General features: G+C 37.7%; 1 protein-coding gene across 1 annotated transcript; it reads right to left on the reverse strand.

Moving 5' to 3' along the window:
- Window positions 1–11,312: 11,312 nt before the first annotated feature.
- Window positions 11,313–20,775, reverse strand: LOC138317365 (uncharacterized). The gene is made up of 3 exons (XM_069258976.1): window positions 20,375–20,775; window positions 13,443–13,646; window positions 11,313–12,280 (listed from the first exon to the last, which is right to left on the reverse strand). Exons 1-3 carry the CDS (start codon window positions 20,739–20,741, stop codon window positions 11,610–11,612), a joined length of 1,242 nt encoding a protein of 413 aa, XP_069115077.1. The 5' UTR covers window positions 20,742–20,775; the 3' UTR covers window positions 11,313–11,609.
- Window positions 20,776–26,606: the final 5,831 nt, after the last annotated feature.

The raw sequence follows: 26,606 nt of genomic DNA on the forward strand, positions 1-26,606 counted from the left end.
AAGTTCTCTGTGATATATAAGTAATGTATATATATGTAGAGTGAGCTCACTCACTCTGCCTGATGAGCTATAAATAGATTTTACCTGTGTATGTATGAAGTATGTATGGTCATGTGACTTGTCTTTGTGAATGTCCACTATTAAATGTACTGTCCATGTCCTGTGTGCATGTAGAGTAAAGTCCAGTGTTTGACCTTGACCTGACGTATCTGACCTGTTGTCTTATTGGCTGATATATTTTTGGGGGGAAAGTCTTTGTGCAAAAATTAGACAGTAGCTTGAGATCTGAGGAAGGAGCAACATCTCCCCTTTTTTGAGATCTATATCATGATACGTGCCTATAAGCTACAAACCCAAATTGTAATCATGTAGATGTCTGCTATTGTGCTGTATACTTTATAGTCATAAGTGACCCTTTACCCATAGTTGAGGGTCCTATCTATATCCTTTATCTATATCAATAAGCAGATACATGTACGTACATCCATTGCTGTATATGGAACTGAACCAACATGCAGGCAGTACAATATTTATTGTGAATAAATACCAGTAAACACGACCCGGTTGTCCCCGAGTTCTAATTGTTAAGATCCAGTTCGCAACCTGGTTACAAATTGGCGCCCATGTAGGGACCTGCATGGAACATGAGAGGAATTCAGTTGGAGTTTTCAAGTTACCATATATTTAGTTATGGAAAATTTGATGAGAATTGTGCAGTGCCTATAAAGTCCTGTGTTTGGATATATAGTTAGCTTGTTGGACATACATATATTTCATTTGGAAGATACCTTGAATTCTATATGGAGGTGAACCCGATGTCGGATGATGTCCACTCGCTTTGTGATACAGCATACGGTAGGTGATGTTGATCAAGACTGGTGAGGTGACCATGGAACTTTGTAAAGAATTACTCGGTTGATTAACCATGACTGCCGATGTGACCTTGACCCCCGAACTTTCAGTTCACATGTATCCCTATGCGTATACATTATAATAATAATTACATGTGATTCAGTTGGAGGATCCAGAAGTGTTTGATTTGTGAAAAGAACATTTATTATAAAGTTAACCAGCTGTGATTGAACATTTAGATAGGAAATTTATTCTTTAATATTGATTTACATGTTTATTTGATAATTCTTTGGTCAATTTGATTTTTTTACTACTAGTCATTTATATATCATGTAAACTTTGATGAAATACCTTTGTTTCTAATTTCATTTTGCTTACACTTGACTAATTTGAACTTTTTTTGTTGTCAATTAGACTTCGGGTTTGTTGGCAGACAGCTAGTGATACTTTCTTCGCTAAATTATTTGTTTTGGTTATTTTTCTTAATTTTTTCCTTTGCTATAAATTATAGTGGTACTTGTTTTTTGGGAACGTCTTTTGGATAGGATTTATAGGTTTTTCCTGACTACAACAGAGACACAGTCCTGTGTACATAACATGTATGTTTTATGTGTGAGGTAACGGGTGTTGTGGTGTTACATGTTCAGTGTTCTGTGTTTGTACTTTGTGGTCTTTTGCAGGCTAGGTAATACAGGTATATGCATGTTATTCTATCACTTGATATATATGTGCTGAGTTGTCTTCCTTTATTTCATCTTCATTGCAGGTGTTAGACTCACATTTATTTCACTGCCTTGTTACACGAATGTTTATTTTGGTGGAAATTGATTACACTTGTTTATATCCCAGCCACTTCTGTCATTGCGCGCAGCATTTTTGATCTATTCAGACTTTGATTTTCAGTGCGCATAAATTATATCTCTATTATTGGCATTTGTCCTTCTATACCCCTCAAATTTACTAAAGATGTCGGATTCCGAGAATCAAGCGGTGGAGGAACAGCAACAGCAAGAGATGGAGTCGAGTGATGAGGGAGCAGCACTGTTAGATGCCTTCTCCAAATTAGGAGTGAAGCCTAAGTTTGAGTCGCTTGCTGACCTGGAACTGTGGATGTTCGAATTTGCAAGGAGCAAAATGGAATCCGCAAACCAGCAGCAGACTAGTCAGCCTCCGGTAGAACCTATACAGAAGCCTACTCAGACTATAACAGTTCACCAACAGATGCCTAGGTTGTCTACGATCTCCGGAGAGAAAGGTAAGGCGGACACCACGTATGAACAGTGGCGATATGAGGTAGATGGGTACTTAAGGGATCAACAGCACTCGCGCCCCACTATCCTCCAGGCTGTAAGAAGATCGTTAAAGGGCGAGGCAGGACAGGTGGCTATGATGGTGGGATATGATGCCACATTGGCAGAGGTTTTTGATAAGCTGGATGGCATATATAAGGCAGATGAGCAAGGAGACGACCTTATGCAGGAGGTATATACAGCGCATCAGAGAGATGATGAAGATGCAACGAGATGGGGATGCAGACTGGAGAAGTTATTCACCAAGGCCATACGAGAAGGGGAGTACATCTTACCATCAAAGGCAAGTATGCTTTTAAGGAGGATATTTTGGAAGGGTCTCAGGAAGCCACTAAGACTACTTACAGCCCACAAGTATGACAGCATTCAGGATTTTGATGAGTTGAGGGCAGCGGTACGTAAAGTAGAAGGAAGAAATGGAACCGGAGGCTACCTCCAAGAAAGCTGTATCCAATATGGCCAATACATATGCAGACACCCCGGAACATGCTTCATCTGAGATGCAAGATTAAAGACAATGATTCATCAGCTCAGCACTGAAGTGTCCAAGGTGAGAGCCTGGCAAGACAAAAAGGATGGAAGGGAAACGGGGAATAGTAAGAGGCCAAACCGGCCACTTACTAAGAGACGAGAGGAAAGGACATGCTGGAGGTGTGGACAGGTGGGTCACCTGATACCTAATTGTCGTGTCCGATTGGATCACCAACGGAAACCTTTAAACTTCAACGCACCTGCAGATTCGGGCAAGCTGTAGGTGTTTGTAAAAGTAGCCCGGCCAGTGGAACTTCTGGGGACACAGAAGCCTTGTGGGACAACCCAATGAGACGACATTATTAGTGGAAGGAGTGGAAACAAGAGTCCTTTTGGACACAGGATCTACAGTGTCCACATTGAGCCACAGTTTTTTACGAAACGAATTTTAAGGATCAGCCTATACAGTCATTGAAAGATGTCCTACACGTGGAGTGTGCGGATGGAGAGGCCTTGCCTTATTATGGCTACATCGAAGCTAACATCACCCCATCTGTCACAGGATACCACAACAACGACTATCGATGTTTGTTCCTTGTGGTACCCGATAGCGGATACAACTCGTCAGTACCCATATTATTGGGCACCATTATTCTAAACATTATCATGGAGGAGCTCCTTGAAACGAAGGGACAAAGATTTCTTCAGACAGCTAGTCTTAGGACTCCTTGGTACTTAGCGTTCCGTTGCATGCTTCTGAGGGATAAACAGTTAGAGCGTCACAGTAACCGGCTAGCACTTGTGATGTATGCAGAGTCCAAGCGCATCACAGTCACGCCTAACACCACGATAACCATACAGGGTTTTATGGACAAGAAGCTCCCTTAATTGCCGGTCTGCGCTATACTACAAACTACACAAGAAGCCGTGATTACTGAGGACTTGGACATCACACACGCCCTCGTGCCATACAATCGAGACGCCAAAGGACTTATACCGGTACAGATATCCAACGTCAGTACTCGAACGGTGACCATATCTCCCAAGGCGTTACTATGTAAGCTGCAACCAGTGACCGTAGAGACGATCCAGACCACGTCAGAAGAACATAGGGACTTGAGATATCTAGAGGACATACCAGTTGGTATTAGCACAGAGGATCTAACAGCGGAGCAGTTGACAGTTGACTAAGGAGAAGGATCTCATCTGTAAATTTGATGACGTCTTTTCTAAAGATGATCTGGATATTGGCCATTCCCGGCTAGTGAAACACCGCATAGAGGTAACGGATGGTATACCTTTCAGACAGCGATACCGAAGGATACCACCATCCATGATTGATGAGGTTCGCAGTCATCTTCAGCAGCTGTTAGCAGCAGGTATTATACGGAAATCCCACTCACCATGGACGTCCAATGTAGTCCTATGCCGCAAGAAAGATAGGAAGCTTAGGATGTGTGTAGACTACAGACAATTGAACCAGAAAACCATAAAGAACGCCTACGCACTTCTAAGAATTGAAGATATCCTGGACTTATTGGCTGGAAATAAATGCTTCACAGTGCTTGATATGAAGTCCGGATACCACCAGTTGGAAATAGATGAGGATCATAAGGCGAGAACAGCATTTACCGTTGGAGCGCTTGGGTTTTATGAATTTAACCGACTGCCATTTGGACTGGCCAACGCACCAGCGACGTACCAGCGCCTTATGGAGGAATGCCTGGGAGACCTTCATTTAACGTATTGTTTCATTTATCTGGATGACTTGATCATCTTTTCCGACACTTACGAGCAACATATACTGAGGGTGGAGAAAGTACTGCAGCGGATTCGAAAGTCAAACTTGAAGCTGTCTCCGAAGAAATGTGCTTTCTTCATGCCGAGGGTCAAGTATGTCGGACATATTGTCTCAGCAGATGGAGTAGAGCCGGACCCCGACAAAGTGGAGAAGCTAAAGACATGGCCACGCCCTAGTACTCCAGAGGAAGTGAGGCAGTTTCTCGGATTCATATGATATTACTGGAAATTTATAAAGGATTTCTCCAAGATAGCCCGACCCCTAACCTAATTAATGCCTACACCTCGGAAGACGAATGGTAAAGGGAAATTGAAGGCATTACCACCCCGAGAATGGAAATGGGAAGTTGAGCAAGAGGATGCCTTCAAAACACTCAAGGATGCATTGATTTCTCCGCCCATTCTCGGATACCCGGACTTTAAGAAGCCTTTCGAAGTACATACTGATGCTTCCTTTAAAGGCCTAGGTGCTGTCCTTTATTAAGAACAGGAAGGAAGAAAACGGGTTATCGCATACGCCAGCAGGGTTTTGAGTAAATCTGAGAGGAACTATCCGGCACACAAGCTAGAGTTTCTGGCTCTTAAATGGGCACTTTGCGAGAAGTTTCACGACTACCTATATGGACAGAACTTCACAGTGATGACAGACAACAATCCATTAACGTACATATTAACAACGGCGAAACTCGATGCCACAGGGCATAGATGGGTTGCGGCCCTCTCTTCATACAACTTCAATATAGTATACCGACCAGGGGTCAGCAATGCAGATGCAGACGGTCTCTCTCGACTACCACAGACCATATCAACGGACACTGTGAGGGTCATTTGTGGAGTCATGCAGCCTAATCCCTACGTGGAGAGTCTATGTTTGTCACACACAACACCAGACCCTGATGAAGAAAGGGATGTACCATCCATGAGTTTCGCTAAGATGTCAACGACAGAGCTGAGGATCATACAGTTAGAGGACCCAGTCCTCAGTTCATGGATCCCTCATGTTGAAGCGGGAGTAAAACCCAGATGGAAAGATGTCCCGAAAGCAGAAGCCACTCTTTACAAGACCTTCGGGAAACTGAAGATGAGAGAAGGGATGCTTTATAAGGAGGTGGTTGGCGATGATGGACCGTCATATAAGCTGGTTAACCCCAAAAAGCTGAAGATGGAGGTATTACAAGGGCTTCATGATACCATGGGACACCCTGCTAGAGACCGGACCATCTCCTTAGTGAGAGACAGGTTCTATTGGCCCAACATGTATCAGGAAATAGAGGAATATGTCAGTAATTGTCATCGGTGCATCAAAAGGAAAGCACATACCAAACAAGTGGCCCCTCTAGTGAACATCAAGACCACTCAACCGCTTGAGCTGGTCTGTGTATACTTCACTACTCTAGAGACATCCAAGGGAGGGTACCAGGTTATAACGGACCATTTCACCAAGTACGCCCAAGCAATACCAACCAAGAACATGACGACAAAGACAACAGCGGATGCTATCTTCAATGATTTTATCATACACTATGGAATGCCTAAACGGATCCACAGTGATCAAGGGGCAAACTTTGAAGGAAAGCTGATTCATGAGCTCTGCCAACTCACAGGAATCGATAAGTCAAGGACCATCCCACTAACCAACAATCTCAGTCAGTATCTGACTACGGAAGAAATCTTTGGGAACGGTTAAGGGAAGCTTACTGGATAGCCTCTGAACATACTCAGAAATCCCAAGAAAAACAGAAAAAGTACTATGACAGAAAGACAAGAGGTGCGGTAATACAGGAAGGTGACCGGGTACTGGTGAAACGGGTAGCATGGGATTGAAAGCATAAGATTGCAAACCGTTGGGAGGACGAGGTTTATATTGTCCTCACGCAACCCAACCAGGGTATACCTGTACATGAGGTACAACAGGAGAATGGAGAAGGCCGGATCAGGACTCTTCATAGAAATCTCCTGTTACCTGTTGGTGCCCTTCCGCCTCGAATACCAGAGGAGCCGAGTGCACCAAAACCACTGCCTAGAAAGATGCCAAGACGGAATTGCCCTCCAAGAAAACAACCAGAAATCCAGAACGCTGACAGCGAGTCTGAAGATGACATGGTGGTTGCTGTGGATACAGAACTGGAGGCGCAGAGGGAATGGTCCTCACCAGAGCCTTCTGTTGATGAAACAACGGAAAGTGACCAGGAAGCCCAAGATGAGGATCATGATTCCAGGATCGGCATCACGGATGGTCAGGACGCTGCGGAGTCTGAATCCGAGAGCGAGGCAAATGGGGCAGTGGAGTCCCCAGTTCCAGCCAGGTCAAATCGCGACAGACAACCTCCCACTTGGCAAAGAACAGGAATATTTGTCATGTCACAGAAAAGTCTGAGCCCGATTGGTTGACCCGTGCCAACTTTATGCGGACATTAGCGCGGGATGGCACATTCGACACAGCATCTAACAGATTGGCTGTTGCGTTGCTATGTGTCATTACAGGAGCAAAACAGGAATCTACAGAGGAAAATGGATAAAAACGAGGACGTTTTTCTTAAGGAGGCGTATGTGGCCAAGTGAACTATTCCATTATTAATTAGTTAATTTGTATTTTATCAATTTGATTGTATTGTATATTGATACATGGGTTGTATATTGTTCTAATTTCATTTGTTTTAAAGTAATTTCTTTCAGGTCAATGTAATGTTGATGTCTCACTGAATTATGTATCACAGAGTGTGGTAAGTGCTCTGTGAATACAAGTAATTTATATATGTACAGTGAGCTCACTCACTCTGCCTGATGAGCTATAAATAGATTTTACCTGTGTATGTATGAAGTATGTATGGTCATGTGACTTGTCTTTGTGAATGTCCACTATTAAAGGCCCATTACCTTTCCGGAGCAAAATATAAAGGTTTCTTAAAAAACCATTAATAACATCAGAAAATGCGTACCGATGACCTAAAATAAGGTTACGACACCAAACATATGCAAGATTTCCTGCGTAATATGTGAAAACAATGGAGAGTCAATTCGCTGTTTTGCCGTCTGGCGCAGTGATAGTCAACTACCGCCCGGTATTTAGGACGACGGCGGGAAACATAATACGACCCGCGTTATGAAAATAAAAATTTTATTTATTTTAATCAAATCGTTCAGAAGGTGATGATAAATATAGTATTAACGGTAAGTTAATAATTCTTAAGACTCTACAAAATTATCGATCTTGTTTTTCATTCCCATTTTAAAAATTTAAAGCCGTTTCGGAACGGTAGTGGGCCTTTAAATGTACTGTCCATGTCCTGTGTGCATGTAAAGTAAACTCCAGTGTTTGACCTTGACCTGACCTATCTGATCTGTTGTCTTATTGGCTGATATATTTTTGGAGGGAAAGTCTTTGTGCAAAAATTAGACAGTAGCTTGAGATCTGAGAAAGGAGCAACATCTCCCCTTTTTTGAGATCCATATCATGATACGTGCCTATAAGCTACAAACCCAAATTAGAATCATGTAGATGTCTGCAATTGTGCTGTATACATTATAGTCATAAGTGACCCTTTACCCATAGTTGAGGGTCCTATCTATATCCTTTATCTATATCAATAAGCAGATACATGTACGTACATCCATTGCTGTATATGGAACTGAACCAACATGCAGGCAGTACAATATTTATTGTGAATAAATACCAGTGAACCCGACCCGGTTGTCCCTGAGTTCTAATTGTTAAGATCCAGTTCGCAACCCGGTTACATTAGCACCAGTTTCAAGGGGAATGGACTTTCAGACACCTTCACCACTAACATTAGCACCAGGTAAATATTCCTATCTAGCTTTTAATCAAGGACGTATCTCACTTATAATCATTGTTTTAATCAATTTTTAGAAATGTTATAGCATCCACACCTGCTCAATTTTCTTGAAAGCTCACTACTTTTCAGAAGAAAAAATATAAATCTTCATAGTATACATGCATTTGTTTAAATCCATGAAAGTAAAACCAGTGAATATGCAAGCCAAAAATATTATGTGAGAAGATTATTTAAAGAAAATCAAAATATTTGTAGAACCAGCACCAATACCACGAAATCTACAGCAGCTACCAAGAAAATCAACAACATGAACATCATCATCAGGTACCGATAATCACAGCTTTGTTTGGCTCAAATGATTGTGAAAAACACCATATTTATATTTGTACTTGCTTATCGTAGATTAGTAACTTATATTAGTGAGCTTATGCCGGAATCCATCAACAATTCACAAAATTTACATCTTGAAAATTAAGTGTGGTAATGTTACTAAAATTAATCTTTCTAGTAGCATCTTCATTTAGGTATAGAAATTGTTGACCTGACACCCAACCCTTGCCATGGGGTGCTCAGGAGCTAGGCAAAAAGTGAACATATTGGTAATATTGCTATGACCCCACAGTAATTTGTCTTTTAGATGACAACTTTTACCAATCATGGATTTTTTTGGAAATTTTGAATATAGTTTTCTAACATTATGTACTAAAAAGTTACTAAATATTTTCGGTGTACAAGAACTGGAAGTGGGTGTACCATTTTGGTGAAAATTTGATATTGCTAAAAATAGACCTCCAAATTTTGCTATTTTTTGGTTTCAAGAACCTTTAAAAATTTATTTCAATTTTTTAAGTTACATATATTCAGTCAAAATGTGCAGAGATGTATACTTTTGAGAACATGATATCGGTTTTTGAAATTGAACATTATTTTGATATAGTTTTGGACCTAAAAGGGAACCCTGGTGTAAACCTCGGGATGGCAACATTAAATCATCCCTACCACAGGCCCCTGGGGCCTTTGGAATTTTTTAAAGGTTTGTTACAGGTTCTCTGTCATAGTACCACGAAATGCACCTGGGTTTAGCTAAATTGGTTCGTGGGTAAAAATCAATGGTAGGTGTAACAGGTCCTTTCTTTATTGTTCAAAGGTCAAAGAAACACCTGCACCTTTCACCCTGTATGTCACACAGTCTGACATGAATAAGGATTTTTCCGTGGAACTTGTTTGCCGTTACAAAACAATCGTTTCCTATATGTCCAGTCTGCAATAATCACCATTGGTTTATCTCTGCACAAGATCTGTTTTCTCTTGTTCAAAAGCTATCACAGGGTCCAGTTTGTCAATCATTAAACCAGTACCTTCGACGGTATTTCCATATTTTGTTTCTATGCTGTCTGAACGTGTCACTGTATGTGTTGTCATGTCTCTTGTCAGTGTAATACAAGACGATGATGATCACCTTTCTATGAAGATGGGCTCTTTATACACACACTGTGATAACGAAATACTGACTCTAAACTTATAGAGGCAGTTCTGACCCTACCACTCTAGTGACCCTAACAGTATTTCAGGGTCAGTTCTGACCCCAACCATTTCAGGGCCCCCAACCATTTCAGATGACCCCAACCATTATGGGGTTAGAACTACTCCCAGACCATTATGGGGGTAGAACTACTCCCACACGGCACACACGTATATTTGTTGCTAATATGCACAATAAGGGTCCAAGGGGAACCTCATATAAAATTTGAGACCGATCACTTCAGCACTTTCTGAGAAAAAGCAGTAACAAACTTAAATTGTCGAAAAAAATGGTGGCCTGTCGGCCATCTTGTTCACCGATTGGTCCCAAAATGCATTATGCACAACTAGGGCCCCAGGGGAACATACATGTGAAATTTGAGAATGATCCCTTCAATACTTTCTGAGAAATAGTGGTATCAAGCTTCAACTATCAAAATCCAAGATGGCAACCTGTTAGCCATCTTTCTCACCGATCGGTCCTAAAATGCAATATGCACAACGAGATCCCTAGGGGAACATACACATGGAATTTGAGACAGACGCCATCAGTACTTTCTGAGAAATACTGGTACCAAACATTAATTGTCAAAATCCAAGATGGCTTTTGCAGAGATTCCTTAAGTACTTTCTGGGAAATAGCAGTAACAAACTTCAATTGTCAAAGTCCAAGATGGCGGCCTGTCAGCCATCTTGTCCACCAATTGGCCCAAAATGCATTATGCACAACTAGGGCCCTAGAACCTATATTTGAAATTGTAGATAGATCCCTTCAGTACTTTCTGAGAAATAATGGTATCAAGCTTCTACTATCAAAATCCAAGATGGTGTCCTGCAGTCAACCATCTTGTTCACCGATCGGTCCGAAAATGCAATATGCACAACTAGACCCTAGGGAAACCTGCACATGAAATTTGAGACAGATCGCTTCGAAACATTATGTTAAATAGCAGTGACAAACTTCAGTTGTCAAAGTCAAAGATGGCGGCCTGTCGGCCATCTTGTTCACCGATTAGTCCCAAAATGCATTATGTACAACTAGGGCCCTGGGGGAATGTATATAGGGTCCTCGGGACACCTACATATGAAATTTGAGAAAATTCCTTCTGCCCTTTCTGAGAAATAGCTGTAACAAGAAATGTTAATGGACAGAAGGACAGATGGACGGATAGACAACGGACCATGGACGAAAAGCGATTTGAATTGCCAATTATCTGATGATGGTGGGCTAAAAACTATTGACGGTCAAGAAATTACTGATACTTGGTATGTAATGTAAGTCAGTGTGAGGAGGAGATTAATTCAAGTACCACATGATACCTGATAATATTTTTTCTATCAGTGATGGAATGATGTTAAAAGAAGATATCCTGTGTTAGAGACATTTCAGCAGGACATTGCGAAGAATGTTACGTTCCATTACCACTGGAGATACTAGTCTCACACAAACGTTACCGGGTATCACGTGGTACATGAATTAGTTCCATTCACTGAAGAATATTTCACTGAAGAATATATAAAATATTCTTAAAATTGATCAATATGAAAATATACTCTATTTAAATATTTCAAAATAAATTGCAGTATTTAATTATCTATAAATGTATTCGGTTTATCGATGAGTGGGGATGGAGAATATGTTTACATGTAATTACAAATTACATTTGTGAGAACTGTGGATACTACATGGTCTTCAACAATGATATGCCAATCAAATGCCATTGATTATTAATTATACTTATCACCTCAGTGCTTATCACACTGTACACATGTCAACTCTTATTTGTAAATGTCAATTCATTGTTACAATATCACAGCCTAAAATCAAACATCTTTCTGAAACTAGTTCTCAGTCATGCTAATGTTTTGGATACACTGTTTCACAGAACTCCATGGCTTGATACCAATATGGTGTATGAGGAGAAGTGATGTGCATTCTTGTTCTCACTTCTCTGTAACATTGCAATGACTGGTTCATCTTGTCATGAAATCCAGATTTGTCCAAGTCAATTTTCTCAATTAAATTTTGAACTCCAAAAGTGTTGAAATTCAGAAACAACCATATTATAACAATGGTCAAAATATTTAGCTTGTCAAATGACCTGGCCCATAGATCCATCAGTTGAATATTCTGGAGAAGTATATCATTCACAGGATCATACAGACAGACACAAATACTTTCAGCAGTGCAGCCAAAAGTTGGAACGAGGGCGCCAGAAAGGGAGTTGTTCATGTTCACCTGTGCAAACCCATTAGTGATACATTCTGAGAGTATCTGAGGAAGAAAGTCTTCATCAACTAGTGTTCTAGTCCTCTGACTAGCTATTTCTGAATCATCACACACTTCATATTCACTTTTCACACCAGGTTTGCCAGCTTCTCTTCGTTTCCTTTTAACAGGAGGTTCTGTAGCACTGTCTTCACATGTATCTCCTGCTTCATCAATTTCTTCTCTATCATTCATTATTGTAACAGCTATTGTTTGGTTAAGAAGGATATCAACCCTGCCGTGCCATGTAAATGATGACCCTGGGATAATAAATAAAAAAGAACAATTTTATTTTTTAATTCTGAGTCCTTTGATGGAACACATAATATACTTCTGTCAAATGCCAAACCTAGAAATTGCAATGGGTATGTACAAAGAACTTCTCCAACCAGTGTTGAATATTTTTACCAAATGCAAGAGAAATTTTTCAAATTTAGAAAAGACACCAGCCTAAGGGATGGAATGTTTTTAATTTTGATTTGAAAATTCACCAATGAGAGTTTGATAAACATGATAAATAATCGTCACTCATTGGGGAACATATTCCCATAACTTCTTCAATCTACAAATGTACTGAGTTCAAATTCTCTCAACAAATCAACTGAATTCTGTGAGCCAAATAACTGACACACCAGAATAGGGTTTGTTATGACGGAAACGTTTATTATCTTTTAGATAAACAAGAAATACAGGGGTTTCGAGACATTCCAGAACGATGTGTGTAAAGAACAATTTACAGTTTATTAGTCCCACCTTCCGGTGATTATGACATAACATTATTCACGTAAAATAGTGACATCATAATCACCAGATGGCGGGACTAATCAATGGTAAATTGTACTACCCACGCCAGTTAAGGATCTCGAAACCCCTGTTTTTGTAATTTATATGGAAATATAAGCTAGTCAACCTGGCATGCATTATGATTTGTGTTTTTATAAATATATCACATGCATAAATGACTGAACAATTTTAAAGTGATACATTTTAATAACGCGAAGTTGAAAGCCACAGCTAAAGAGTAAATTAACTGTCAGATTCAATTATCAGTACTTTCATTCCTAATTTTAACCCATTCCTATACTGAATCCCAGCTGTATTACGCAAATTACAAATTCACCCAACTTTCTTTCAAAGCTATTTAAAATCACAATTTTCAATTCAAAAAAGTTCAAGTTGATTAAAATTTGCGGATTCAGAAGTTGGATTTGATTTTCTATCACCTTTAATTGATGCAGATGCTAATTTGCGGAGACATGTACAGAATATTGCAAATTTACATGGATCCTTACATGGATCCCGAAAATGGAAGGACGATGAACGCTGCACCATGGCATATAATTAGCTCATTTGCCTTGCTGGCAACTGAGCAAAAAATTGCAACACATATCCTAACATATACTTATGCAACTGATTACAAACCTAATGCTGTGTTTCCTTTCAAAATTTTGGCTTTACAGCCACATGTGCAGACTTCAGGTATCTGTCTTGATTGCTGGTCCACTACATAATCCTTATTTGGTATCAACTGTGCAAAGATATGTTGACCAAGAGCAACTGTAACACTTCTCTCACCATTTCCACTATCAATGATTTTTTGCAATGCCTTTTCATGAACTTCTTTGTCTGAAGAAAAAGCAAGATATAACAAATATGAAGTATGTTACAGGTACTTGAAAAAACAATTCATGATTTTGAAATATACAATGAAGGAAATAAAATTTAACAAATAAAATATGGAAAAAATAGTTATGCCTTTATATAGCTCCATAATCGGCGCTATTCTATTTATCTGCTACCAAGATTGCATTTATATCTCCAATAAATGCAATCAAATAATCTTTTAATTGTTAAAGATGCTCCACGCTGATAAATGGTATTTTTTCACTAACAAAAACAGGAGCAGACGATTTAGTATTTTTCTTCAGTTACAAAAGTTACATATTTTACACCATTACCACCATTGAAAAGTTTGAGCTTCTAATTTTACTTTTAAAGTTAAAAATATGAAAATAATAAATTACATCCTGGACAAATTCTGAGGCACTACAATTATGTATGTCCTATATGGAATGAAGTACTAATTGCACATGCACCAAAAGCAATATGAATTATTTTATATTATTTTTTGTGTTAATTAGACATATATCTACACGATTAAACACCAATCATTGTTCAAATGATGAATATCATTTATGCTCTGTTGGTGATAGCATCTTTAAATAAACCAAGCTTTGAGCTAAGTGCTTGGGATTTTCTTGTCTTTGGATTTCTATTGATTCACTTAATTATGGTTAATAGCTAATTAAGTCCGTAAGATATGGCTAAAGCTAATAATAACACATATTTATTATAGAAATATTGATCATTAGAAACACCGAAACTAAACATCTGCCATTGAAGACAAAATAAAGAGGGTTAATATACAAGTTTGGTCATTCATGTGGGTATGCTGATGATTTTTCCCAAATTCACTTTGAGGAATTTTCCCAATTACAGTGAAATGTGTTCAAGCTTCTGGAATTGCCTTTTAGATCGTTCAAGCCACAAATCACGTGAATAGTTTTAACCAGTTGTATGCACGTTTATCGGCTCGGGAATAGCGTCAGTCAAACTGTGGGCGGAGTTTAGTAACAGTGATAATCTAACTGAGGGCGGAGGATACCTGTTATAGCTGTTACACATTCAAAAACTTACGCAATTTCAATCATTAATATCGCAACAATTTGGCATACAAAATAGTTTAATAATAACAGAATTACATGCATGTATAAAGTCATGACCTACATGTACATAGCCATTATATATAGTTATGGTATTTGGTACCTTAACTTTACAATACTATTTTATTTGAAATCACATGAGCTGGAGAGTCGTTACTTTATACATGTATATTCCAAACGTCAAATTATGCTTTCTTGAACAACAATAGAGTGTTTTAGCACAACTTATCCTGGTTTGAATTGAAATCTACATATTTGTAAGCATACATTTAAACATTACTATTACAATTCATACAACTAACAATTAGAAGTGGGATGTTAGGCAAAAAAACCCAACCCAATATATCTGTTAAGGGTTACCCCCCCCCCCAACCCTATTTTTTTCTGTACCTAAAAGGATCCTATTATTATAGTATTACTGTAGGCCAATCTAATACTTTCTTTCTTACTTAGTCAAGTCTTCAATTATCATTGTTAAATAAAGAGTCAAGAGTGAAAGACACTAATGTTTAATCATTTTATTGATAATTAGGAGCCATATATCTGTTTAGTAAACAGCTCGCTATTGCATCTGAACTTGAAAAAAATCCCTATCTACCAACCCTATATATGCCAATGTAACCCTAAACAGACATATTTTTTTACCTTATATATACAGCTACAACCATGTATGTTCCAGGGAACGTTTAACGAAGCTATCAAGATATAATGTTGTTGTCTTTCAATGGTTATTTGAATTAAAAAAATGTTTGAAACCTTTTTATCTCCAAGTGTATGCTAACAAATCTTTGGTACAAAGGTGTGACCAAGTCAAATCAGTAGATCCTTTTGAAGTCAACATTATTTGCACTACATACATCATATACATGCAGTTTAACCAATCAAGGCAACTTCCCGAGTTTTCATTGGCTGTCGTAACAGAATGTTACAACATTTGAGGGAGGAGTCTAATCTGGACGCTGGCACGCAGTTTACTGTAACCTTTAAAAAATAGATCCCAGAGGGATCCTGGCGCCCACCAAAGAATGGTGTATGTCTGACAATGGAAAGAGGGATCTTTTCCCTGCTTTTCAAACTTTCTCAAGCATAGTACTTAACATCAAATTTGAGACAGATGTCTTCAGCACTTTCTGAGACACAGCCGCAACAAACTTCAACAATGAAATCTTAGATGGCGACTGGTTGGCCATCTTGTCGACCAAACAGTTACAAAATGCAATATGCACAACTAGATTTTCGGTAACAAACTCTAACTATCAAAATCCAAGATGGCTGCCAGGCGTCCTTCTTGTTGACTGATCAGTTTGAAAATGTAATATGCACAACTAGGGCCCTAGGAGAACCTACATATGAAATTTGATAAAAACCTTTCTGTACTTTCTGAGAAATAGCAAAAACAAACTTTAATTTCTAAATCCAAGATGGCGGGCTGTCGGCTATCTTGTTGACCGATCAGTCCCAAAATGCATTATGCACAACTAAGGCCTAAGGGGAACCTATGTATGAAATTTGAGACAGATGTCTTCAGTACTTTCTTAGAAATAGTGGTAACAAACTCTAACTATCAAAATCCAAGATGGCTGCCTGGTGACCATCTTGTTGACCGATCGGTCCTAAAATGCAATATGCACAACTATGTATATAGGGTCCTGGGGCACCTACATATGAAATTTGAGAAAGATCCCTTCAGCCCTTTTTGAAAAATAGTGGTAACAAGAAATGTTAACAGAATTAAGGAAGGACGGACTGAAGGAGACGGACGGACGGAAGGATGGATGGACAGACTACAGACGAAAAGTGATTTAATTCACCTAGCTCTTTCTAATTTTTCTTATTACAAAAATGTTTTTTCAAAAAAGGGTTATCAAAATAGCAAAATATCAACCATTGCAACAAAAAAAAATTATTATATACATCATCTCTATAGACATCATGTATATTGTATTATGGAATAACAAGAGGCTAATGGGACCTGCATCGTTCACCTACTAGAAAAAGACAGATTTTTTATTAATTGAGGTGATATATATAAACCTACCTAGGTCAAGTGCTAGAGTAATTATAGAAGTTATTTTTCAAAAGCATACTTAATTATTTAACATTTTTTTTTACAGATAAATGCATAATCTAAGTGGTTTTTGTCATGTTTAAAATTGTATTCATCTGTGTCATCAATACACATTACAAGAGATCCCAAAGGGATCTTGATGCCCACCAAAAAAAACCATCCTACGTATAAAATTTGGACCAAATTACTCCAGTACTTTCTCAGAAATAGCTGAAACAAACTTCATTTATCAAATTCCATGACGGCTGCCTGTCGGCCATCTTGTTCACCAAATGGTCCCAAAATGCAATATGCACATCTAGGCTCCTTGGGGAACTGCCACATGAAATTTGAGACATATCCCTTCAGTACTTCCTCAGATATAGCAGTAACAAACTTTAACAAACAAAATTCAAAATGGCGGCCTGTAGGCCTTCTTGTTCACCAAATGGTCCAAAAATGCAATATGCACAACTAGGGTCCTTGGAGAACCACTACATGAAATTTGAGACATTTCCCTTCAGTACTTCCTGAGATATAGCAGTAACAAACTTCAACAATCAAAATTCAAAATGGTGGCCTGTCAGCCATCTTGTTCACCAAATGGTCCCAAAATGCAATATGCACATCTAGGGTCCTAAGAGAACCTGCAAATGAAATTTGAAACAGATCTCTTCAGTACTTTCTGAGAAATAGCGCTAGAGGTAACAAACTTCAACTATCAAAATTCAAGATGACGGCCTGTCGGCCATCTTGTTCACCAAATGATCCCAAAATGCAATATGCACAACTAAGGTCCTCGGAGAACCTGCTCATGAAATTTGAGACAGATCTCTTCAGTGCTTTCTGAGAAATAGAAGTAACAAACTTCACGTATAAAAATTCAAGATGGCAGGCTAGCGGCCATCTTGTTCACCGATCAGTCACAATAAGCATTATACACAACTAGGCCCTTAGGGGAAGCTGAGTATCATTTGTTTGGGTTATTGTTTGACCAATTAATCGAGTAAGAAATCTGTAATCGATTTTTGTCAGAATTGTCTGACATCATGATAAACAAAAACAGTGTTAATTAGCCGAACAGTAAAACATGCAAGGAATGTCATAGAAAACTTTTCGCAATCAATCGCTTGTGTGTGTTGTTGCTAATATCATTTCAAATATCAAGTAACTAAATGAATTGAAGAGCACACTTATAAGCACTACATAGTGATTTTAGCCTATTTGACCCCTGTGACCTTGATTGAAGATCAAGCTTATTCATTTGAACAAACTTGTTAGCCCTTCATCCCAGCATGCTGGAGGCCCAATATGAGTATCCTGGGCCTTTTAGTTCTTGAGAAGAAGTTGTTTAAAGATTTTAGCCTATTTGACCCCAGTGACCTTGAATGAAGGTCAAAGTTATTATTTGAACAAACTTGGTAGCCCTTCATCCAAGCATACTTCCCCCAATATGAGTATCCTGGGCCTTTTAGTTCTTGAGAAGAAGTCGAAGATTTTAGCCTATTTAACCCATGTGACCTTGAATAAAGGTCAAGGTCCTTCATTTGAACAAACTTGGTAGCCCTTCATCCAAGCATGCTACAGGCCCAATATCAGTACCCTGGGCCTTCTGGGTCTTGAGAAGAAATCGTTTAAAGATTTTAGCCTTTTTGAGCCCTGTGACCTTGAATGATGGTCAAGGTCATTCATTTGAACAATCATCGTAGCTCTCTATCCCAGCATGCTACAGGCCCAATATGAGTATTCTGAGCCTTTCGGTTATTGGGAAGAAGCCGTTTGAATTAAAATGAAAAGTTTACGCACGGTATACAGCGCATGGCGCACGACGCACAACGACGGACGGTGCATAATGACAATAGGTCATCCTGACCCTTCGTGTCAGATGACCTAAAAATACGAAACTAAAAGCAAAATGACTATAGCCTGTTTCAGAAAAAAACTTCTAAAAATGGTCTCAAATAACGGCGCCCCTCTCGACCATTTACCCACGCCTGGCACCCTCATTAGGGAAAATATGGTATATATTTTTGACAGGGCTTACATAAATAAAACTTTTTCGCACACCTTGCCGTTTTGAAAACTATGTTCGATACATACATAGTTAAACATTTTATGAAGGACTTAATCTGTTTATGTTAATATGTCCTTGCTATTATTATGCCCATCAATATATCCTTTTTAATCAAAAAAATTCCTGATCGAAATATCTCTTCGGCAACAATTTGCCAACACCAAAAATCTTACTTCACATGTAAGGTTCACCACTTTATGTATTCTTACAAGAATTTCATCTGCTTCCTTGGTTCGACCTATCCAAAGTAAGATTTATAAGATAAAAAGTCAATGTTTAAACTATATATCACTAGCTAAGAAAAAAGTTTTTACTTGAAAAATGCGGACTTGAACGATCCATTGATGAGACATAACCAGTATGTGGTTTACCGTAACAACCTGTACACAGTTAATTTGCTACGCATTTAATTTGCTTTTATAACTTCTACTAAACTTTCTTATTTATAAATCAAATTGTATGATAATATGCATTGATACATTTTACTTCATATGTACCATTCAAATAAACAGTATATTACGAATGATTTCCAGTAATTAACGACAATTTGATGTTGCATGAATATTATATGTTTCTGATCGCAATAAATATTTCTATCTAAGTCCATATAGACTTCAGAATAAATAGATCTTTTTTCATATCTCTGTAACACATCATCTAGTCTGTCTGTTGTCTGAATGTAGTCGACATATTACCTGGACATGATGTACACTTGAAGTGGACACCGTGTTCACACGTAGTGCACTCCGTGTCTACCTGTAGTCTAAATCTTGTGCACATGTCTACCTGTAGTCTATTAACCTCGTGCACTCAGTGTCCATTCGTAGTTCACACCGTGTGCACAATGTGTAACCTTTAGTCTACTACCAACTGTAATTCTACACGCCAAGCAAAGAACAACAGTGCATCAATGAATATTGTGCCGATTCCGGGACCAGCACTGGGACATTTGTGCCAAAAGATTTTAGAGCAACAGTGCGCTAAACGGCAGTGTGTTGCACAGCACATCAATATAGGCATACTGTCGTTTGGAGAATTGATATGCTAGCTCCCATATACTTCACAGGGATATCCCGCGGTTGCTAGGGAAAAGATATCTCTATCTTACACAGGGGGTGTAAGACAGCTCACACGGGCTAGCTAGGCAATAACGTGACGTCATCAATAAGACATGTGGCGTGCATTGTAGATGACGTCATCAATTTTGACGCATAACGACGTTCCTGTGATAATGGCGCAATGCAAAAGCTGGAATTTCGTCATTTTACTACTAAGTATGGGAGAAAAAGAACAAAATATAGGTCTGTGAAGTGGACTGGGATATCTCAACCCTCGTTAAAGATTTTGGCCGTCAACCCTCGGCAAGCCTCGGGTTGACCGGCCAAAATCCTTCACTCCCGGTTGAGATATCCCAGTATACTTCACAGACCCATGTAAGATTCTATTACTCTTCACTTGGCAAATTGTCGTTCTTTGCTTGGTGCAACCCTGCAATTCAAACCATACTTACCACGAAGAAACTCGAGTGCACAAAGAAATACTTCTGACAAGTCTGGACTGTTTTCAAAAGCTTCCACGCCTTTCGTTATAAAATCGTTGATGAGCTCTTCATTTAGTATATTAAGCATCGAGAGTTTGTTAGATTTGAATTTACTATTGGGTAAACAATCCATTGAATACGCTTGGCGGATATTTGCAATGGGTGCAAGTTCCAACGATGCTTTGCTGAAAGTTGACCCGACCGTTCCGTTACAAGACCTTAAAGTAAGATTTATAAACATCTTGTGTCTGATCAACTCAAGTGCTTCCTTCATAATTTTCTCTTCTTTAGATTCGGAAAATTTACTTAACTTCAAGGAAGAGCTGTTGGCGGCCATGATGAGCTTCCTTCAGTCTAATGTGAAAGTGAAAGTGACTAAAAGTTACCAGTTGTTTGGTTGATAAGAAATATGTTTATCGACTATTTAAACCTGATTTGTGTACTAGGTCATGTTCTACCCCAAAAACACCACAAAACAAACATAACACCCAAATACACGCAAAAACTCCCCAAAACACGCTAAATTTGAATGAAAGTTTTCTTAATAGATATTTTATGATCATGGACACACGTGAAATAGTTTTTAAATGTGTTTTTTTGCAACTTTTTAGTCCGGTGCACTTGAACTTATTCAAAGGGGAGCAACTCTTACAACGATTTATCCAAAATTATTAGGGCTTTTCACCATGTGGTGAAAAGACCTTTTGTTTTTGTTCTGTTTTTTTATTATTGTTAGGGCTTTTCACCATGTGGTGAAAAGACATTTTGTTTTTGTTCTGTTTATTATTATTATCTATTACAAGCTAACCGATATTTACATAATATATAATTCATTTTTCGCAATTTTCAGTCATGTGGACATGACGTACAAAGGAATTATTTTACATAATGAATAATTGCGCGCCCCTGTGCTTGGGCTGAAGTGACCAATATTACATTTCACGGTCCCGGAATAGCAGTTGAGATGGGTTGTGTTTATCTTGTACATACGTTCCTTCCACATATTCATAATTCTAAATATAACTGTCGAAGACAGATATATCTGGATCAAATTATCGATGAAAAGTTACATAATACATATGTATAAGACCACGATCGAGTGTATTGTGGGTAGCGATAGGCCTAGGACGTCTCCTTGCAGGCGGTATATGGAATTTTCAAATTATTATTTGCCTAGATGAAATCAATGATTTGTTTTAATATCCAGGAGACAGAAGTCATCTCGTCTTTCCGTGTCAAAACCAAAATAAAACTAACAGGCCTATTCAAGGACACGTCCTTGGCCTAGCTACTGTAAGATACTGACCGTGTATACAGTTGGGAGCAAGCTAAACTTGGTAGTGAAGTGCACTGGAGTGCACAAGTGAAGTTAACTCCGGTTCACTAGCTAGTGCACTAGAGTTAACATCGTAGTGCACTAGAGTTAACATCGTAGTGCACTAGAGTTCACATTGTAGTGCACTAGAGTTCACATTGTAGTGCACTAGAGTTAACAACGTAGTGCACTAGAGTTCACATCGTAGTGCACAAGATAAATGAGCCTGATACTCCTATTTATTGCATAAATTGTACATGTACAATTTGTTCATATATATATATCATTGAATGGTTTTAAATATCTTTCAATTATTTCAGATGAATTACCAAATGTACTCTGTATTTAAAAATAAGCATAACTAAGTTAGTATGTAAATAATTAATTTATTAAATAAAATGGTTACTTTTATTGGTGTACATATATGGGTTTCATCTGAGTAATTTAGCCTAATATGATTTTTAATATTAAAGTAAAGAATATACGGTAAGCTGCAAAATGGCTTGACCACATGCATCTTTTCTTTATATAATTTTTTTCAGAAAATAAATGAATTTATTTATTTATTAGGATCAAATATTTTATACTTGTTATAATACATTTATTTATTACTCAGATAAAATATTAGGTATTCTAGATATAAATAGCTATATTTATTTTAATTTATTTCATGTATTTAATTAATTTTTTTATTTGATTTTATTATTTATTTATCTATTTGAATCATATATCTTGTTTTGCCATTCTAGAAATTAACAGCTATATATAATGGTATTTCACATTTAGAATGTCAGATTTTGTACATTTAGCAGTTTTGGCTATTACACTTTTATTATACCCTCATAAGTCTCTTGGTGAATTTTACCTGTACTGGCCGGACTCCAGGCCTAGGGCAATAACCAAGCTAGGGGTCACCTGTCTGGCCATGCATGACTGCCCCTCACCTAATCCTGTAATTACCTATGAAGCCAGTTCAATTAACACAAAAATTGTGATTCCTGAAAATACAAGTGAACAGGTGCCCTATGAGTTTTGATTAATGAAAAGTTACAGAACTATGTATTTGTCATGAATCAACAATTTAACTGAAATAAATTAAGTTGAAATTTATTAAAAAGTTCTTAATTATTAGCTACCTTTGTACCCAAATAACTCTGTCAGAGACATACAAATATAGATTTTATATGTCTCTGACTCTGTTAATTAATTCTAGCAAGAAATGTATATGGTTATTTAATAGCTGTGCGATTGGGACGATCAGTCAATCAAATTTGCGAAATCATTCCATATGATAAACAGACAACGTTGATGAGTCAAATTATTTAAATCAAATCCTTATTTCTGTTTAAACATATATTTCTACACATGTAATATTACATCATAATATTTGAAATATATTTTGATTGATATATTAAATTTTTTTTTCTATATATATCTATGTATAAACATATGAAATCTATATCAAAATTAAGCAGCAAAAGTTGTGTACATTTATTAAAAGATTATTAACTAAAAGTGATGATCGTTGACCTGCATGTACATTAAAATAATGTGGAGTGTCGCATACAATTCATGTTGTTTTAGTGTTTACACATACACATAAAATACAATATTTTTATCATATACATATCAAGGATTTCTAACTACATACGTGTACATATTAATTATTTAATTGTTATCATATTTAATCGATGTGTAATTGGTACAAAAGTCTCTCACATACACTGATATACGGTGCATTGTACATGGGGATACAGGTATATCTTTGTTTGTTATTTTATTGATTTTTTTCCGAAATGTTCGAACGTCGGTGAAGAGACCCCCTGAGAGGAATGAGTTAGATTTCGCCGAGACGAAGCAAAGGCTCGTGTTACGTTGATACGGAGAAAACGACAGTTTTTATTTCATACAATTGGAATATCAAAGTTATATGCAATGAGAAATTGTACAATAAAATCTTTTTTAGATTATATTTTTCTACTGCGTATGCATCGTAAAATTCTACTAAATTGCATGAAAATACAATGCACAGTCGATGTCGGGAACAGATCCGATTTGATGCATTCAACTAGAATATAAAAAAATGAATGCTATTGCCGAAATTTTTTGGACTAAAGATAGTCTTAAAGTGTACGCGAAACGGAAAATAATATTTAGATATGTTATTCTGTTTGATCTCCTGACAAGAATGTTGAAAACCGCATCAAAATCGGCCGCTTCAGTACCGAGATAGGCCCTTTTCTCAATTCAATTCAATTTCCCCTATATTTCCCCATCCCACCACCTGAGGTGACACCTGGGAGTTATACCTGATTCTTGAAATGGGGTTATCAAGATTTTCAAATATATGTATCAGGCGTCCTCAGCTAAATAAGGAACATGTATATACCTAGGTACATTTTTAGGAATCTACCATGTATCAATGTATCTTCTTTAACAAAACCTAAAATATCCACCTCGGGTATAAGTCCATTTTCCCATAATGTGCATCTAAAAAAGAGAACGAATTAGAAAAGATGATAGTTATATAATTATTCATTTGAATATGTTTCTGTATAAATAAAAAATCTCTCTAGGCCTATGGATTTCAACAGAAATATATATGTATGTTTCTGATTTCAAGAACCAACATAACGAAAAGAAAATGTTTTAAATGTATTTTATAGTTCAATACACGTAGATATCATAGACATAAATTAGGAGGGGAGTAAAATTTGATTTAAACATAGTTTATTTGTAAATTCATACACAAAAAGGATTGGGCACAAGTTCACAAACTTATATTAAGCCCGCTCCAATTATTATCTATTATATACAACAACAAACGGATGACCTTAACTATATACAAAATATATATATACAGAGAGAGAGAGAGACAGAGAGAGAGAGGGAGAGAGAGGGGGGAGAGAGATGAGAGAGAGAGACTTATTAGCATATATAACATATATATATATATATTTATGGTCCATCCCGGCTCAGGTGACAATCACCGGTGTTAAACTATTCCACTGTTCATGCCATTCAAACTATCTAATGTCTATCACATACCGTGCCTTCGATGTCTTTCTCCTTTTCGTTCGCTGATCCTTCTATAAAATCTTATCACAAACATATTAGAGGAGTAAAAAAAAAAAAAATGGATATCCGAAATCTTCAAATATCGCTTCTTTTTTAATGAATAAGACCTACTGTTTCTTTTTCTTTTTGTCAAAGTGACGCTTAAATTATATATAATGTTTCAAGATAAACTTACACTTTCAATTATTTTAAACTAAGTTCTGTTGTATACGAGTGCAAATTGGCACCATAATACAACAATTGAATGCTCTTTTATAAAGTACTAGGTTCTAGTGTCAATCACCACCACCCAACTCCCCCCGGGCTCCAAAGTACGATCTAAAAAAAAAATCGAACGTCACAGGAATGTTCGGGATCAAATTATAAAATGTAGAAATGGCTCGAGTGTTCAATAATAAAGAAATTAAACATTTTATTCAGCTCACATCGTGATATTTTCCTATCGCAAATACGGGAAATACCTGATTATCCTGGTATTCGAATTGCCTGAATAATCCCTGACTAATCTTGAATTATTAGTGCTGGAAAAATACCTTGTTTAGTGATATTGTTACGCTTCTTCTTAATGAGTTTAAATTGCAAATTCGAAAAATGGCGTTCAGAGAAGCTTATTTTCAACGGGAATAAACATCGTAGGATAAAAGACCCTTCCCAGTGATATTTGCGTCGAGGGCAACAGGGACATACCAAAAAGTTTGAGTTTTCTCTAAAAGTACGTATATTTATTTATTTCATTTATGTACTATATAGTATGGCACGAGTTGAAGGGGTGACCGCAACATTTTTAAGTAGGTCAAAATCCAAGATGGCCGCCATGACGTCCTACCTAAAAAGGTTAAAACAGCCATAACTCAAAAACCGTTTAAGATACAGCAAATATTTTTGATGTTTTATGTAGATCGTATAAAAGACTAACTTTTCTTCAATGAAAGCAATTAGGTCAAAGGTCAAACAAAAAAGTTCGCCAAAGGGTCAAAGTTCACGAATTTTTATTTTTTTTTGATTTTGCGAAATTTCTTTCAACATATCGACGCAGAATGTCATTCTGATGAATTTGGTGTCATATATGTTAAATCTTTAAATGACTCAACAATATCCAAAATGACAAGAGTCTTCATACGATCAAGGTCACAGGGGTCCAGAGTTTAAATATGCATACCGGGGTATATATACTAAACAACACCGCAAGTCAGATGACGTTAAGGCGCATTCGATCTCGTTCAGGCTTTTATAAGCTTCCTCTTGTGCTCCTTCCCATATCCATCTAGGCTTGTCTTTATTAGCTTTGTTGCCCTTCCCTTTCCTAGGTGCTGGTATAAGATTGGTTAAAGGTCTACCAATCTTGGCGAAGTCCTTTATAAATCGGCGGTAGTATCCGACAAAGCCCAAGAATTGGCGCACCTGCTCTGGTGTTGTAGGGGTCGGCCATGTCCGCACCTTCTCCAGCTTTTCTGGGTCGGGTTCCACACCGTCCACTGATACAATGTGTCCTACGAATTTGACCTTCTTCATGAACAGGGAGCACTTATCCGGGGAAAGTTTAAGACCCTCATCCTCAAATCTTTTAAAGATGGCATTGAGTCTCTCCATGTGTTCCTCGTACGACTTGGCGAAGATAATGACGTCGTCCATGTATACGTAGCATATTTTCAGGTTCATATCCCAGAGAATATACTCCATAAGGCGTTGGTAAGTCGCAGGGGAGTTAGCGAGTCCAAAAGGCATCCTAACATACTCGTAGAACCCTAGTGGTCCTACCATGAATGCTGTCCTTTCCTTATGACTCTCCTCTAACTCCACCTGGTGGTA

Source organism: Argopecten irradians, chromosome 3, assembly GCF_041381155.1.
Source record: "Argopecten irradians isolate NY chromosome 3, Ai_NY, whole genome shotgun sequence".
NCBI classification, from domain to species: Eukaryota; Metazoa; Mollusca; class Bivalvia; order Pectinida; family Pectinidae; genus Argopecten; species Argopecten irradians.

Excerpts from the sequence above, each read along its gene's own strand:
- LOC138317365 (XM_069258976.1), bottom strand. The coding sequence starts at position 20,741 with ATGGCCGCCAACAGCTCTTCCTTGAAGTTAAGTAAATTTTCCGAATCT. Across the intron at positions 13,647-20,374 it reads TGCACTCGAGTTTCTTCGTG|ACAAAGAAGTTCATGAAAAG; the intron begins GTAAGTATGGTT and ends CTTTTTCTTCAG. Across the intron at positions 12,281-13,442 it reads GAAAGGAAACACAGCATTAG|GGTCATCATTTACATGGCAC; the intron begins GTTTGTAATCAG and ends TTATTATCCCAG.